Below are 16195 nucleotides of genomic sequence, written 5' to 3' on the forward strand. Positions count from 1 at the left end.
ATTATTAACCCCATTTCACCAATAAGGAAACTGATGTTTCGAGATGACTTGTCCAAGGGGCACCTAGCTAATAAGAGGAAGCGTGGCTCCAGAGCCCAGAATTTGGTCCCGGCTACATACCACAAACTTTGGCTTCAGATAGAACTTGGTTCACCTATGACATTTGCCCTTATAGCTATAACCTTAAGAAAGTGACTTCAGTTCTCAATCTCCATCTGAGACTAAAATGGTAGTAAAGGTACGTATTTCTCACAATTATTATAAGGAATGAATTAGAATATTTGACATACCTTTCACAGTTCCATTGAGGGAATGAGAGGGTCTCTGCTAGAGTCTTCTCTCAACCTTGAGTTGCTGTAGAATTAAATTCCAGCTATGCTATCTACTTTGTTTCCCTCTCTTCTTTTGGTTGCCAATAATAAACCCAATCCCCATTCAGGATCAAAGCGGATGTAATAGATGTAACCTAAAGTATAAGTGTCCCTAGCTGCAGTCAAGGTGACGCATCTAGTTGGCTGCCCTGGAGTCTTAAGTTCCTTCCTTCTTGCCTGAAGCATTAGCATCCATCCTACAGAGAAGCCAAATGAGGCATCGGAGAGTGGATCTCTGCTGGGCAATAGCTAGACCTTGGTTCCTCAACCAAGCACTCCAAAAAAGTTGCCAACATCCACTTTTCCAACTTAAAAAGAGACAAGAGGAGCAGAGGAAGATGTTGTAGGTAGTAAACGCAAGCTTCTGTTAGCCGGGACGCATCACAGGGAAGCAAGACGCAGAGGAGGAGATGGGAGAGAGACATAAGTGCTGGGTGAGCAGAAAAGAGACACCGCGGATGGTTAGTGAGTTCCGACCTTGCTCAGAGCTGGTTCCCTCTGTCTTTGGTCCTGGAATCCACCATCAGGCTCCCATGACCTCAGAGGTGTGCCTGCTCAGACCAGGGCATGAGGCAGGTGCGCCCGTGTCATGGGGAGAAGAAGAGGAGGAGAAGAGCCCCTTCCCTCTTCTAGGTTAACTGCCTCTGTGAAACCAGAGTCCAGTGGGCAATTAGGCTGCCCAGTGGTCCTCCAGGCAGGATTTTCCTCTGTGGTCTCATCTTGATTCCTACAAAATGGGCTTGGGGATTTCAAAACAGAAAAGCAGAAGGTGACTAAAAGGCAGGCTTTCCCGGGCATCATCCCTGGACTCAGGAGGGCATATTTATCAACTGTGATCCTTTCACCTTGACGTGGAGATACCAATGATTTGTTTCTGGAAAAAGGTAGTACGTAGACCAAATGAGACACTGCAGTGGGCTACCAGCCCTCTGTGGTCTCTTGCCTCCATTGTCTCCTCCAGGGAGGAACATTGTTGTCTTTTCTCCCTCCTTCAGGTGCCCCTTTGTATTTCAAGCAGTATTTTGTTGAACATCCAGAGAGGACGCCCACTCATATCACATGTCAAGTGAGTGAGCTAAGGAAACATTGAAACTCTGCATTCCAATATTGATGGAAGGAAAAATAAGTTCCTAAAAATCAGATTTCCTAGCAGGACCCACTGCTGTGATAGAAAAGCAAAAGCTAGGGGAAAAGGCCCCTCTTTTCCAATATAACATACACCCAGTTATGAAAATCAGTTATTCATAGGCAGCTGAATTTTTAATTTAGGTTTGAGCAGATCTAAAGGTACACCTTCTGCAAAATGAAGGCAGCTGTAGTTTGAACGTGGGCAAAGCAGGAAGGAACTATAGAGGGAAGAAATGCACCAAACACTAATTGGAAACATAACAACATATTTATTCAATAAAGTTCACACTTCTCCCAAGCCAATGAGTGTCACTGCTGCACTAGCATTTAGCATAGAGATATCTGGTCACTGGGGACTCATTATTTGTAGGATCCCAGGTGGACCCCAAGTAGTTAAAATCTTTCCAAGTGGAAGAAAAATGATATACATAAACATTTCATCACAAGGAAATTTTCTCCAAATGTCTCCCTTCTACTTCCTTGTTGCTATCGTAAAATTATTCCATGTCTCCTAAAATTTCTGTCTTCTCTGCAACCAACAGCCTCAGGCAAGTTGTAGCAAACAGCCTCCTATGCTGTCAGATTTAGCAACCAACACTATCCTAGTCAGAGAAAACTCCCTTTCTTCACTTTTTCATGATGAAGGGTTTTTGGCAGATGATTAACAAGTTTGTATCTTGCAGACTTCATAAATCAAAATCTAGGAAGCGCATGACACTTATCTACAATTGATCCTGTTAAAAATGCAACTGATAATTATAGTGATTTTTTTTTTTTTTAGGAGCTAATTTTACACCACTGGTTTTGAGAAGGACTGAACCATAGAATTTTGTATCTAGGAGACATCTCTCTAAGATCCTCTAGTTGAATTCTTTCAGTGATAGCAACCAATGTTTATTAAGACCTTTCTGTGAACTGGATACCAGGGCAAATACAGAAATGAATAAATTCAGTTTTTGCCCTCAGGGAGTTCACAGTCAATGATGGAGACTATTTCGAGCTTTAACAGGGATGAAGGAAAGAGTCCTGAGGTCACTTAGCCTGTTTAAGGCATCAGGAAGGCTCGTCAGAGGCAGTGACGCTTGAGGTGGATTTGAAATAGGGACTAGGAGTTGCTAAGAAGGAAGTTATGGGAGGAACAAGAGCAAGGATGACCAAACAGGTGCAGAAAGATGAAGCGACATGGCCCAGGCCCCAGAGCCACTCAGTAGCAGAACAAGACCTGGAGGCTAGGCCTTCCACCTCTGCGTCCTGTACATCTTCTGCAACACTGCAGATGGAACCTACCCCCAGTCATACCATTAGCCAGTAGCTGAAAATGAAAATAATCTTACCTTAAACTTTACTCAAAATTCTTATTTTTAAAAGAATATTCAAAATGAAATGTCCTAAGTCATGCTGTATTAAAAAAAAAAAAAAAAGTATTTAGGAATCTACTTCTCACTTAAAGGTATTGGGAACATGGATTCCAGGCAAAGCCGGTAGAGAGCAGCCATGCTCAGGGGCCCACTGCAGCCCAGACCACTTTGCCCTGAAATGAAAACACTTGCTGGATTAGCCCCTCCTGTTCTTTACGCTGTGTGAGTGAAAAACACAGCTCGTGTTAGCGGAACAACAAGTGCATGGAATTTCCCACCCACTCACAAAAAGGAACCCTTTTCCCAAACTTTTTAAGTAGTTTCCAAGTTGATCATGGCAGACAATTGGGAAAAGACCTTTCTGGGCAGGCACCATGCTATGAGTCCTCACCTTCTCCCCACCTCTTCCCTCGTGGATCCTTACCCAAGCCATTCTTCAAGCCCACTTCCTCCGAGAAGCCTTCCTTCTGCTGGTTTTGCCCCAGATCATTTGTCATTGCTTTGGCTTTGCTACATTTGAGGCTTGATGCCCCTGTCTGGATGCCTTTTCTGCACAGCTGCTCTCTTAGTTAATTACAGACTCATAGAATTTTAGAACAGGAAGCACTCCGTCACCTTCATTTTACGTATGAGGAAGGTGAGACCCAGAGATGGGTGGGAAGTTGCTTTACGTCACCCAGCATGGTCCTGGAAGAATGGACCCCAAACCAGTTCTCTTTACCTCTAGGCAGAGTTTTTTCCATGCCCTAGCTGCTGCCCGGGTAACAGTGTTACCTCGTTCTCCGTGTTAGGCTGCAAATTTCCTATGGGCAAGACTCATGTCTTACATGGTACCATCTCGTTTAGCAGAGCTCTTAGTCTTGGTTTCAATACTTGTAGTTGTGAGTTAAAACAACAGGCTGGGTCCTTACCTCTGCCCCACCTTACTAACCTTTTGTTCTACTTTGACTCTGCTACTCACTCAGACCTTGGGCGAGTCACTGCCCTTCCTCTGGGTCTCAGTTTCTTTTTCTATTAAATGAGAGAATTGAGCTAGAGGTCTCTTGGATCCCTTTAGGCACTGAAAGTTCTAGAATTCTCTATCTTTCCACTGGGTACTTGCTGTCTTTAGGACCAGCCTCACTGTCCCACAGATCTGTCATCTCACTCATTCTCCTGGCTTCTACTGTGGAATAAGTTCCCTTAAGGCCTGGGTAGCATAATATCATTGAAGATCAGACTTGGAGTCCAAAGGCCTGGGTTCCAATCCTGCCTCCATGACGTAGTATCTATGTGGCCTTCAGTAAGTCACTTCATCTCCTCAGCCACTTTTTTCCTCCTTCCTTCCTTCCTTCCTTCCTTCCTTCCTTCCTTCCTTCCTTCCTTCCTTCCTTCCTTTCTTTTTGTAAAATAGGAATAACAATATATTCTTGTAGATTTGGCAACAGTGAAATGAGATAAACTTTGTGGAAATACATGACACAAAGAAGGCATTCATTACCGTGTTTCCTTGAAAATAAGACGTAGCTGGACCATCAGCTCTCATAGGTCTTTTGGAGCAAAAATTAATATAAGACCCAGTCTTATTTTAACATAGTATAAGACTGGGTCTAATATAATATAATATCAGACCCGGTCTTATGTTAATTTTTGCTCCAAAAGATGCATTAGAGCTGGTGGTCCAGCTACATCTTATTTTTGGGAAAACACGGTATATAGTGGCTTCTTTCCTTTACACATCCGGCATTATTGAGAAGTGGGCTGCTCCAAATAAACATATTTTCTAGCTAATGGGTTTACTAACTAGAACTATAAAACATTGACTAACTTACTAAAAGCTTTCTGAAATGAATTCTGTATTTCATTGACACGTCACACTGACAATCCCAAAGTATTAGAGTTAGAGAAAGCTACGTTCTTGCAAAGGTGGGCCTGATAAGGTGCTGGGGCTGCAGGTAGGCAGAGGGAATGTGCCAGAAAACTTCTATGCCTTTTCAAAGAGCTTGGAGTTTTTCATTTTGGCAAATGGAGAGCCATGGAAGGGTTTTAAGCAGGGGAATGACAAGATCAGTTTGTTTCAGAGACCTCAGGGTGGGGAGGGAGCAGGAGAGGAAGTTGAGAGTCTGGCCATAAGGCTGTTTTGTTAGCCTGGTGAGAGATGGTGGAGACCTGGACGGAGATGAAACATCAAAGTGGGGAAAAACAGATTTACAAATACTCAATAGCTTTAAAAAAAACTAATTCATGAAATAGCACATTGTAAGAAAAATGTGAAACACAGGAAAAAATGGTAAAACACAGGAAAGTATAAAGAAGACCGCAAGAATCACCCAACCTCCCAGCATCCAAAGAGAAGCACTGCAAACAGGTGGTTTTTCCCTGGGAACTGTTTTTTCCTAATGTGTTTAGCTGAAAACTTTCTAATGTATTTGTAGATACAAATTTGATTTATAAAAAAATTGGTTCAGGCAGACATTTTCCAGAACACGTCTCTTAATGTCAGTTGAGATGTACCTTAGTAAGAGTAAAACTAACATGTAATTTTTAACTCAATTGGTTCCTTTCAGTGACTGGTCCAAAAGACCTCAAATGTGTAGTTCCCGGTTTGAGGTTTGATTCCTGGGCCCTTCATTTGTGTAAAGAAGTTTCAGTTTTCAGCTCCCCTTCTATTTTCTTCCCCCAGAATCGGTGGATAACTGTCCCAGCAACTGCTATGGCAACGGCGACTGCATCTCTGGGACCTGCCACTGCTTCCTGGGCTTCCTGGGCCCTGACTGCAGCAGAGGTAAGCGCTCTGAGTGTGGGCCTGTGATTTCCACTCCCCCCTGGGGCAGCTCAGGTCCCACATCTCAGAACAAGTACAGAACTCTAGTCCACCTCCTGACTCTCGAGAAGGGCCATTCTTCAGAAGCCCTGAGAGCCAGGTCTGCAGGCAGTGCCATGGCATCACCAGCCATTGTGACCCACGTGTGCACAACTGGGGAGGTGAGGAAGGAAGGGCCTTTACAGGGGCAGCCATATGAACTTCATGTCCCGTCCTGGGGGCAGAGGGAGTAGCGTGGGGGTCCTTTGAAAAACTGATTTCCCCTTGGAGGCATGGTCAGCTTTTGCCAAGCATCTTCAGCGAGCATGGTTTCTACCTGGCCCTGTAGAGTGGAGTGGGGTGGGCAACCTGGTTTGCTACCCCATTTGCTACTGTTCTTCTCCATATAGGACCCTAGTGTTGCATCAGACTTGGGCACATACAGCGCTAATGCCAACCACTATTGCGTTAGTATAAAGGCTGCCCATGATCTACCCCATGCATTTGGCCTTCATTTCTGTCCTGGAAGAATTAGCTAGGAAAATGGCCGAAGGAGACATGTAATCCTGAGCATTTGCCATTCCCTATGGGGAAACGAAAATGGTCCCTTCCTTTGGTTTGTCCACCTCTTCGCCCATTCAGTAGGCATTTGCTTAGTGCCCTTTAGCTTGGTCCTGTGCCAGACACTGAGGTTACAACACTCAGCCAGACCCAAACCAAGGAGCTGTCACTCTGGGAGACAGACAAAATAGACGATGGCAAAGCAGTTACTAATAAGTGAAATATACTATAGTATGGTCAAATGCAAGAAGCCCCTATCAGAGCAGAAGGGAGCAGTTGTCTTAGCTTGGATGAGATGAGGACCAGGACAGGTTCCCCAGACGAGGTGACATTGGAACTGAGACCTGATGCTTGAGTAGTTTGTTCATCCATGGAAGGCAGAGATGGCTTTCCAGGCTGAGGAAACAGCGCCCTGCAAATGCAGTGCTGTGCGACTACTGTGGGGATTCTGCGTATTCTTCCTAATGTGAAATAGACTCAGTGTGAGGCAGCAGAGCCCACAGCCCTGAGGAAGCACAGTGATGACCTACTGAGTGCTTTCAAAAGAAAAGATGCCAGGTGGGGGGGAGAGGGGAAGGTGATGCAGAGAGAAGAGATGAGTCATTCCTCCTAACAAGAATTACCGTCTCATCCCATATGCACTTAAAGTTAAGAGTCACGTGTAAAACAGCCTTATTGAATGTCTGTGAGGCTGGGAGGTACTTACAGCACAATGCAATATAATCTTTTACATAGTGTCCTTTGTTCACATGATCACAAAACACTTTCCGCTAAGCGGTAGAGTGGAAATACGATACCTTAAAGAGCTTGGTTGGGCTCAGCTCATCTCTTATGGGGGCAGTGGTATACGGGGCTTGAGTGGAGTCCTGAAAGACTGAAAAACTGAGATTTGCTGGGTTAAAGACAGCAGGAAGTGGTGCTGCCGATGGGGGGGGGAGTGGGGAGGGGACAAAACGGAGTGGCATTAGAAGGAGGGCACTGGAGGAGGAATTGGGGCAGGCAGGAGGCCCAGCTGCTGTCTTTTGCAGTGAACCCAAGCGAGAGATTGACACTTCCTGTCTGAGGGTCCTGGTGACCACCGTGCTGCCCCGTGTGAGGGGGATGGGAAAGCAGCGTGCAGAGAGCACCAGCTCCCCCAGTCCCCGTGCAGCACTCCTTCACCTACAATTCCAGATGCGTGTAAACTGGAATGAAATACAAGAGAAGCAGATAGATGGGCACACGTAGGACTTGGGGCAAAGCCCCCGAGGCTCTTGGTCAAATCAAGCCAGAAGGCCATAGGGAGAAAGGGACAAAGGCCTGGGGAGCCCGCTCTCACTGATTCATGCCAGGCATCCCGTGCTGTGTCCCCAGCCTCCTGCCCCGTGCTCTGCAGTGGGAATGGCCAGTACGTGAAGGGCAGGTGCCTGTGCCACAGCGGCTGGAAGGGTGCGGAGTGCGACGTGCCCACCAGCCAGTGTATCGACGTGGCCTGCAGCGACCATGGCACCTGCATCGTGGGCACGTGCATCTGTAACCCTGGCTACAAGGGCGACAACTGCGAGGAAGGTAAGAGGCGTGTGCAGGCAGCCCTGGTACCGTGCTTGGAGTTGGAGGCGAGCAACGCGCGGCCAAGACAGCATCCAGAGAACAGACGGGGCCTGCTGAGCCGCCCTGTAAGCCCCCGGCCCCTAGGCCAGGAGCCCATCAGCCACAGCGATTAACCCAAAGTTAGGGTCCTACTCAGTGAAAAGAAGTGTTGTGTATTGAGCACGCACTGTGTACAAGGCTCCGTGCTGGAAGCCTTGTATCATTTAACTTCAAACCTGAATAGGGAGGGATAGTCATCTTCATTTTATAGTTGAAGAAACTGAGACTCAAAGAGTCAAATGACTTGTCCAAGGTCATATAGCTAATAGATGGCAGAAGTGGGTTTGAGCCTAGTCTTTCTGACTCCATAGCCCAAGTGTTTTGTACTCCCCTTTACGCCCATCAGCGCCCGATTTCTGAAGTATGAGACTACACTGTGCCTTCTGGTATCACACTTGTGTGTGTATGTGTGTGTGTGCATGTTTGTGTCTCTCTCCTTCATGAATAGATTATGCCTGTGTAGGTCAAGGCTAGAAAGTGAACTGCTGATATAACAGTGACATTAGTTCTTTCCCAGGAAATCTAACCGGGTGAGATAAAGTAAATCATTCTGTTTCACAAATGAAGGAACTGAGGCCCAGGGAAGGGCAGTGATATCCGCATAACTATAGAGCTAACCAATGGTAGGGTTAGGATTCAACCCAGTTCTTCTCTCTTCTGATCCAGTCCTTTTTCCTCTTGGCTGCATCGGATTTCCAGATGCGAGGAGGAGTCGTATCCACAAGCAATATAGAGTAGCTTTTAAGAGTGCACACTCTGGAATCAGATGTAGATGTTTGAGTCCTGGCTCTGCCACTAGCTAGCCTCAGTTTTCTCATCCATAAAATGGGAATGCCTTCCTCAGAGGGCCGTTGTGAGCGATGAATTAAATGACTCATGAAAAACACTTCGCTCCGTGTCTGACACATGGTAAATGCTCCATAAATGTTAGCTCTTATAATAGTAGTGTTATTCTGGGGACAACTAAAGCACGTTGCGTTTGACTCCACTCACTCTATCCCAGGTGTTTTGAAATGGATGGACTTTGCCTTTGAAATTGATGGATGATGCTAATGGTTTTTACCACCCACTGTTCCCTGTCCAGGGCCCTAGCGCCTTCTCCAGTGGGTGGAAGAGGCTCCAAAGGAGAGCGAGTCTTCTAAACCCATTTGGGATTTAACAGATAGTCCCCTCTCTCAAGCCATCACTTTCTGTAAAAAAAAAAAAAAAGAAAAGAAACGAGCGAGAGAGCGAGAGAATATAATGGGCCCATTTTTAAAAGAGTAGGGAACAGGAAGGGATTAGTGTCTGAAAAGCATCGCTTCTCTGAGACAGGCTGTCTGTAAGCCCCAAGTGTGACTAGAGGTCCTGGTTCAGACCTGTTAACGTTGATGTGAATTACTTTGGGCTGTCTGAGAGAGGAGGCGCCCAGCCTTCTCCCCCCACCCCCACCCCAACAAAGGAACTTGGCTTTCTCAACCTGACCTTCATCTGCTTTCTCTTTTCATTGTAGTCACTTGGGATGAAGACCCTGAGAAGGAAAGAAAAACAAAGAGGAGATTGCTCTTGAAACTGTGGGGCTATCTCACCCCCAACCCCACCGTGTTGTGTGGGCCAAAGAGGGGGAGTTGTCCAGATCCCCCCACCCTGGACAGTGCCCCAGAGTGTAAGGTTACTTACAAAGAGAGAAAAAAGTTGTTTAGCTCTGATTTACATTATCTATTTGAAAAGAAATGTTTTCACTCCTGCTTTCTTTTCTGAGGAGGGCCATCTGGTACTGATTCCTTTTATTATTTCTATTTCTCTGGTGAAGCATCATTGCACAGTCCCTGTGTTTATAATGAGGGTTTCTTGGGGCCTTCGCCCTCCCCCCCCTCCTGTCTCCCTACCTCCCTCAGCTCTGTTCTAACGGGTTTCACTGTGTTTATAAAATATCAGCTAACAAGCTTACTTCTTTTTTAACTCTCTCCCTCTCCCTTCTTCTGAAGTTTATTGCCCTATATTTTTATAAAGCCTGAGCGCTTGGAGGGAGCTGGGGGAGGGGCAGAGGAGAACAACTTAGGCCTTTTGCATTAAAAAGTGAGACATTGTGTTTTGGTCCTAAAGAGTGTCTCATAGCTTGTGTGGTCACTGAAGCGTGGAACATTTTGGGGGAAGAGTTGTGTTTATAGACTGGCTGTGCAGGATTCATCATTTCATTAATGGGCCAAGCTTGTGCCAGAAATTTTGGCTTGAATGGCAAGCTCTTCAGGGAAAAAAATATAACTGTTTGGCACCTCTTCTGAGAAAAAGCTAAGTTAGACTGTCTACGCGAAGTTCAGCTCACCTCCCTGCCAAGTGCTCCAGGACTCCTTTAGCACGGAGCTTCCTGACCCCGGCCTGCCGATTCTTCCCATGTTACACACAGTTCCCTGAGAAATAAAATCATATAGGGAACTATCCCAGTGTGATGGAAAGAGACCCCTTCAATCCCATCCTAGAGTTGCTGTTACCCCAGAAGCCCCAGAAAGGGAGGGCAGATCCACAGTCTACGTAGGGTGTCACCAGAGTGTCACCGGGGCATATGTAATGGCCCTAAGTTAGGATCAGCAGGGACAATATTCTCCAGGCAGGAATCTCCATCAGTTCAGCTTAGGTTTCCTGGAGCCGACTTCCCTCAAGAATGCACTCCTTAGCTCAGTTGGTTAGAGCGCCGTGCTCTTAACAACAAGGTTGCCGGTTCAGTCCCCACATGGGCCACTGTGAGCTGTGCCCTCCACAACTAGATCGAAACAACTACTTGACTTGGAGCTGATGGGTCCTGGAAAAACACACGTGAAAAATAAAAGTTAAAAAAGAAAAGAAAAGAGTACAGTCCTCTTTAAAACGCCCCTCAAGTTCCCCACTCATTTTGCCAAGGTGACCTTCTGAAGTGATGATGAAGTGATGATGAATTGCCTGGAGATAGCCTCTCCTCAGCTCCCTCTGATCTTTCCCCTGCCTGAACTATCTGCTGAGAGAGTGGGATTCACTTTGCTGGCTCCTGGGTCCCTATCTGACTTATTGTGTCTGAGGAAGAACAGGACTCTGACGCCAGGGGCCCCTTGCTGAACTTGGCACCCTCTCAGCTTGCTGGCTAACAGTGCAGATTTATAGATTCCACCTCGAGGGCGCCTCAGAGACAGCTTCAACCCAAAGCTGGGGTCAGGCATTCACAGAGTTGGAAATACCTTTACAGGTCTTGGGATAGGAATTGCTGACTCATTTCCTGTCAAATTGGAAAACTCTCTGAATCTAGGGAATTCTCATAGTAGCCTAATGGGCTGGAATAATCCTTCTGAGATCTGAGGCAAGTCATGAAAGTTTATCACTATTATTATTTTGATTGTTTTTAATTACCAGGCACTCCAACAAGTCATGCTTGAACCACTATTAAATGGTGTCCAGAGACTAGAAGAGAGGAGATTCTTTGCCTTCATTTGGCTTTATTAATTCTCCACTTTGCCCTATTTCTTTCCTTGTTTTGTTTTGTTTTCCTATTTTTAACCATTTCATGTGCTTCTGTCTGTTTATATGTATGCCATGTTTTTGAACCAGTAAGATTATAGAGAAAATAGCCAGAGATCTATACCAGGGAAGACGGATTCAAATTTGAATTACTACTGTGTGATCTTGGGCAAGTCATTTAACCTCTCTGTGCTTCAGTTTCCTCATCTGTAAAATAAGGATAATAATGGTACTTATCTCAAAGGGTTGTTGTTAGGGTTAAATGAGATAATGTCTATAAAAGGTTTAATAGAAAAATATGGTAGAGGAGAGGGACTAAATTAATGTTACTTGTTATTGTTGCTGTTGTGTTATCATTATTATATTTTTAGCAAGTGGTGGCATCTTTATCATTTAGGTCATTAAGTTGAAGTCCTTTAAAAACCTAAATAGTAAAAGAGCTTTGTTTATAAGCTGGCCCTCAAAATAAACAGCCTGTTCCGAGAATATTGCCATTTGTAAAGTCTCTGCCCATTTATGTCTGTGTCTAATACATCCAGGCCGGTTTCCCAGTCTTTTGTGCAAAAGTCAAATATACTTGGTTATAAAATTTAATTGATAAAGTAAAAGCATGTCTGAATTGTAAATGAGCTCTGACCACAGTTTGCCCAAGTCATGCTACTGAATGTCCTGATAGGATAGAAAAATAACTGCTTTGCAACAATTTATAGCTTCTACAGTCCTAAATCCCCAGTGTCATTTGGTCCTCATAGCAACCGGAGAGATAGGTAATTTGAACATACCTGCGTTATAAATGGAAGCTCAGAGCAGGTACGTAACTTGACTGTGGTCGTAGAACCAGTACGTTTTGTCCTGTGACCCTTGAACCTAGGAGGTCAGAGGTCAAATGCTAAGTTCTTTCCTCTGCGGCATAGGGCTTGCTCATGAGCTCCTGTAAGGAGGAAATTGATTACATCATTGCAGCTCTATCAACACTATTTTCTCAACACCTACTTTTTGGATCCCTCACCAGGATATCAGTCTCCCCTTACACAACTGCAAGATGAATAGAATCACCTACCTCTCTAAAATGCAAGACTGACCTAACAACTTTCTGGTTGAGTAGAGAACATGGACCAACCCCCTCTGCCAATTCTGTCTTCTCTCTGCTGCCTTTTGTAATTCCCATGAGAACTGGAGCCACACAATAAGTTAGCCCTCAATACTCTTCTTCCACTTTTTCTGTGCGGTGCTTTATAGAAGACTAGAGGTCTCTGTTAATTTTGTGCAGACCCATAACTAAAGCTTTGATTTAGGAAAATCAGCCCAACTAACAGAACTGTCGTTGGATTCAGAATCAGACAGAACTGTCTTCAGATTCCTCCCTGGCAGGATGTAGCTGTACGCTCTGGCATAAATTATTTAGCTCTCTGAGCCTCAGTTTCCTCATCTTACCTCACTGGGTTATTGAGAAAACAATCTGATGAGGTATGTAAAGCACTTGCTATAGCAGAGAGCAGATAACCTACAATATTACTTTCCTTTCTCTCTTTCTGGGTGATCTATTGAAACCACTTTGACCTTGCACCCGAAAAGCCCTGCAGGGGTTGCCTGGCTGTGAGCTATAACTATATAGTTCACCCGCCATGTAAGGAGAAGCTGTGCAAAGCCATTACATGTCATTTAAAATAGTCATTGAAATGTTTGCCTGGAAACATTTCTAGGCAAATGTTTGTCTGGAAAGTGAGGTTTGAAAGTTTAGATCAATCACGAGAATTTAGGGAAGATGATAAAATCTAATGGAACTTAAATGCAAAATAAATTCTTGTTTAAATTAAGAAATCTGTTTCAGTCCCCACATTCACATAAATAAAAGTGCATTATGAAGTGATAAACAATAATAGTTTGTTCCACAGTGATATTTTGAGAACCTCCTATGTGCTGGGTATTGTTCCAGGAGGTGGAGATACCGAAGTGAACAAAACAAAGTCTTGCCCTCTATTATTGCAGTTGTTACAGACGTAGTAGGTACTGGGTGCTATATGAACACGTGACATATATTTTTTACCTTGTCTATCCCTCAAACCAAGAGGTAGGAGCTTGTATCCACAGTCAAAGGAGCCAAGACTGAGAGAGGTAAATAGTCACTGGGTAGAGTTGGGAACCCAGGTCTACCATTTGCTAGAATTATTGCTCTTCATTCTACAAGTGGCCTCTGCACAGGAAATCTATGTCCTTCCAGCAGCATGTGTGAAGCTCCTCCGCTGCACTCCAAGGTGTCGTAGTTTGCTTAAAGAAGCCTCATCTTTGCTAGTCAGATGCTTACCTGTGTGCTCTTTCTTCCGTGTCACAGTGGACTGCATGGACCCCACGTGTTCCGGCCGGGGTGTCTGCGTGAGAGGCGAGTGCCACTGCTCTGTGGGATGGGGAGGCACCAACTGTGAGACACCCAGGGCCACATGCTTGGATCAGTGTTCGGGCCACGGAACCTTCCTCCCCGACACCGGGCTTTGCAGTTGTGACCCAAGCTGGACTGGACACGACTGTTCTATCGGTAAATGTGGGGAGAAGAGGGACACGATGTGGATGGAGGGAGGAGGTTTCCGCTGTAACATGTTCACCATTTAGACCTGATCAGTGCGCTGACCCTGTTCTTTCTCAGTCGTGTATCAGTGGGCTCCCCATGTCACTGAGTGCTGTTCTCCTTTTCCTGAACTCAAGCCTTCAATACTTCTGTTCTTAGATGGCCACAGGATTCAAAAGTCATATCCTCATATCATTGCTTTCATTAGTGGTGGCCTTGAGAGTCAAAAGACTGCCCCTTTACCATGTGAATTATAATAATAGATGTATTTCACTGAAATCTCTTCTCTCACATTACGACGGCCATCCCCAGAGGCAAGGTCATAGCAAACAGTGTACCTACGTGAGATCTGCAGGTATGGAGCTTCGCTTTCACCCATTAATAAGAATGAAGTCCAAGCTCAGTATAGTATTTAGGGTTCTCTGTCATCTGACCCCCACCTACCTTTCTGGCCACATCCTCTACGAGACTGTAGGTTCCATGAGGATAGCAAGCATGTCTTATTTACCTCCCCATTCCAGGACTCAGCATAGATCTGGCCCACAGTGACTGCTCAGTAAATACTGATGAATGAATGACTGACTGAACATATGATTGAATGTGTTCTTGATTGCAGTATTTGGTTCACTACAGGGTTTATACACACAAAGTTCAAAGGATAATTACATTGGCATCCTTCTGTTTATAAGCATTTTGTAATTTATAGATCCTCTCAAGGTAGGAATTAAATGAGAGTATAGGTAAATCACCTAGCACCGTATTGGTTTATAGTAGGTATGTTCAATTCTAATATCTCATTTAAACAGCATTCACTGTTTAAATCCACACACACTCAAACAAACAAAACTATGAGAAAGGCATCATCATCCCTTTTTGACCAATTTACGTAACATTTGACCCAATGAATACTTATTGAGCACCTACTGTGTGCTAGGCACTCTTATAATGAGAAGGGATAAAGAGGTAAGAAAGTTCCTACCTTAGTGAGCTTACATTCTAGGAAGAGGGGAAGGGGACACAGCAAACAAACAAATGAAGATAAATCAACTGATAAAGAAGCGTAGGCCCAGCAAATTTTAAGTAATCCTGTCCAACGTCACACAGCTAAAAAGTGATAGCATCTCCAGCTATGTTTTGTGGGTGTTTTTTTACCCTAACTCACTTTCCCCATCGTACCACACTGTTTTAAACAAAGTGAAGCTCAAATTAACTCATCGTCTTGTGTGTTAACAGTTCTGGTTGTGATCAGGAAGGATGGTAAAGACCTTTGGCAAAAATGAGATCCACGCAGCATTTATGCCTTTGGAATACTTTGAATTGCCTCTCCACATTCAGTGGAGGGAGGATTGATGTTCAATCCGCAGCCTAAATTGGACTTCTTTCCTTGTTTGCAACGCTCGTGTAAAGACATGATTGCAAACACAGACGCGTGGCGTCTAAGGAATAATTCTTTTTATATATCTCTGTTTATAGCAATATAATAAATGGTCCTCTTAAAGCTACACTGGATTGTATTGTTCATTATGGGGCCACACAGCTAATTTATGTTAGGTATATAACTGTCCCTGCATTGTTAATCCCTGATGAGACTCCACGGCCTCCGACGGAGGCAGGAATAACTTCGGGTGAGATCACTAAGTATCTTTGAGGTATGTAAAGCATACCTCTATAAAAGGAGACAACAGAACCCTTGGAAAGGACTTTGCATAATAGAACTGTGAGCGCTCATCTTCCCCAACTCTGCACACCACTCCCCATTACTGGTAGCACACATGAATGTGGCCTCGTGTGTGAGGGCAAAGGAGCTCCATATAATGAGACAAGTCCCTGAGTTTGACAGACCTGGGTTCACACGTTGGCCCTGCGACTTACTAGTTATAGCTTTGGGCAAGTCACTGCACCTCTCTAAGCTGAAAAATGGAGATAATGGTAGTACCTACCTTCTGGAGTTATTATTTGGAGAATTAATTAAGATAATGCAGAAAAGCACTTAGCATGCTACTTAGCCCATGGTACGGGCTCAGTAAATGTTAGCTATTGTTATGATTAGGATTAAAAATGCCCATTGGTAAGAGCCCTTCATATAAACGAAGACATTTGATAGAAGCAAGATGAGATATGCCCTTTCAGAAATGTCAGTTATAGTTTTTTAAATCTCTCACCTATAACGGATTAAAACAAGGCCAGAATTTAAAAGATGGCTTCAAAATTGCTCTCTCCCCTTGCAATAGGAATAACAATTTGTGCTTGTTGGGGGCCTCACAGTATATAAAGATATTTCTCACACACACACACACACACACACACACAGAGCATCAACAGCCCCATGAGGCAGCGT

General features: G+C 44.6%; 1 protein-coding gene across 14 annotated transcripts in view; it reads left to right on the forward strand.

Annotated features, from left to right (window-relative positions):
- The window catches only part of TENM4 (teneurin transmembrane protein 4), a 972743-nt gene that overhangs the window by 820804 nt on the left and 135744 nt on the right, over positions 1-16195 (forward strand). For all 14 annotated transcript variants that reach the window (XM_074335694.1, XM_074335699.1, XM_019726370.2 and 11 more), the window contains 3 exons: positions 5520-5621; positions 7554-7748; positions 13627-13827. In XM_074335694.1, coding sequence (XP_074191795.1) covers positions 5520-5621; positions 7554-7748; positions 13627-13827 — 498 coding nt within the window. The remainder of the gene's footprint in view (positions 1-5519; positions 5622-7553; positions 7749-13626; positions 13828-16195) is intronic.

Source organism: Rhinolophus sinicus, linkage group LG06, assembly GCF_036562045.2.
Source record: "Rhinolophus sinicus isolate RSC01 linkage group LG06, ASM3656204v1, whole genome shotgun sequence".
Classification (NCBI taxonomy): Eukaryota; Metazoa; Chordata; class Mammalia; order Chiroptera; family Rhinolophidae; genus Rhinolophus; species Rhinolophus sinicus.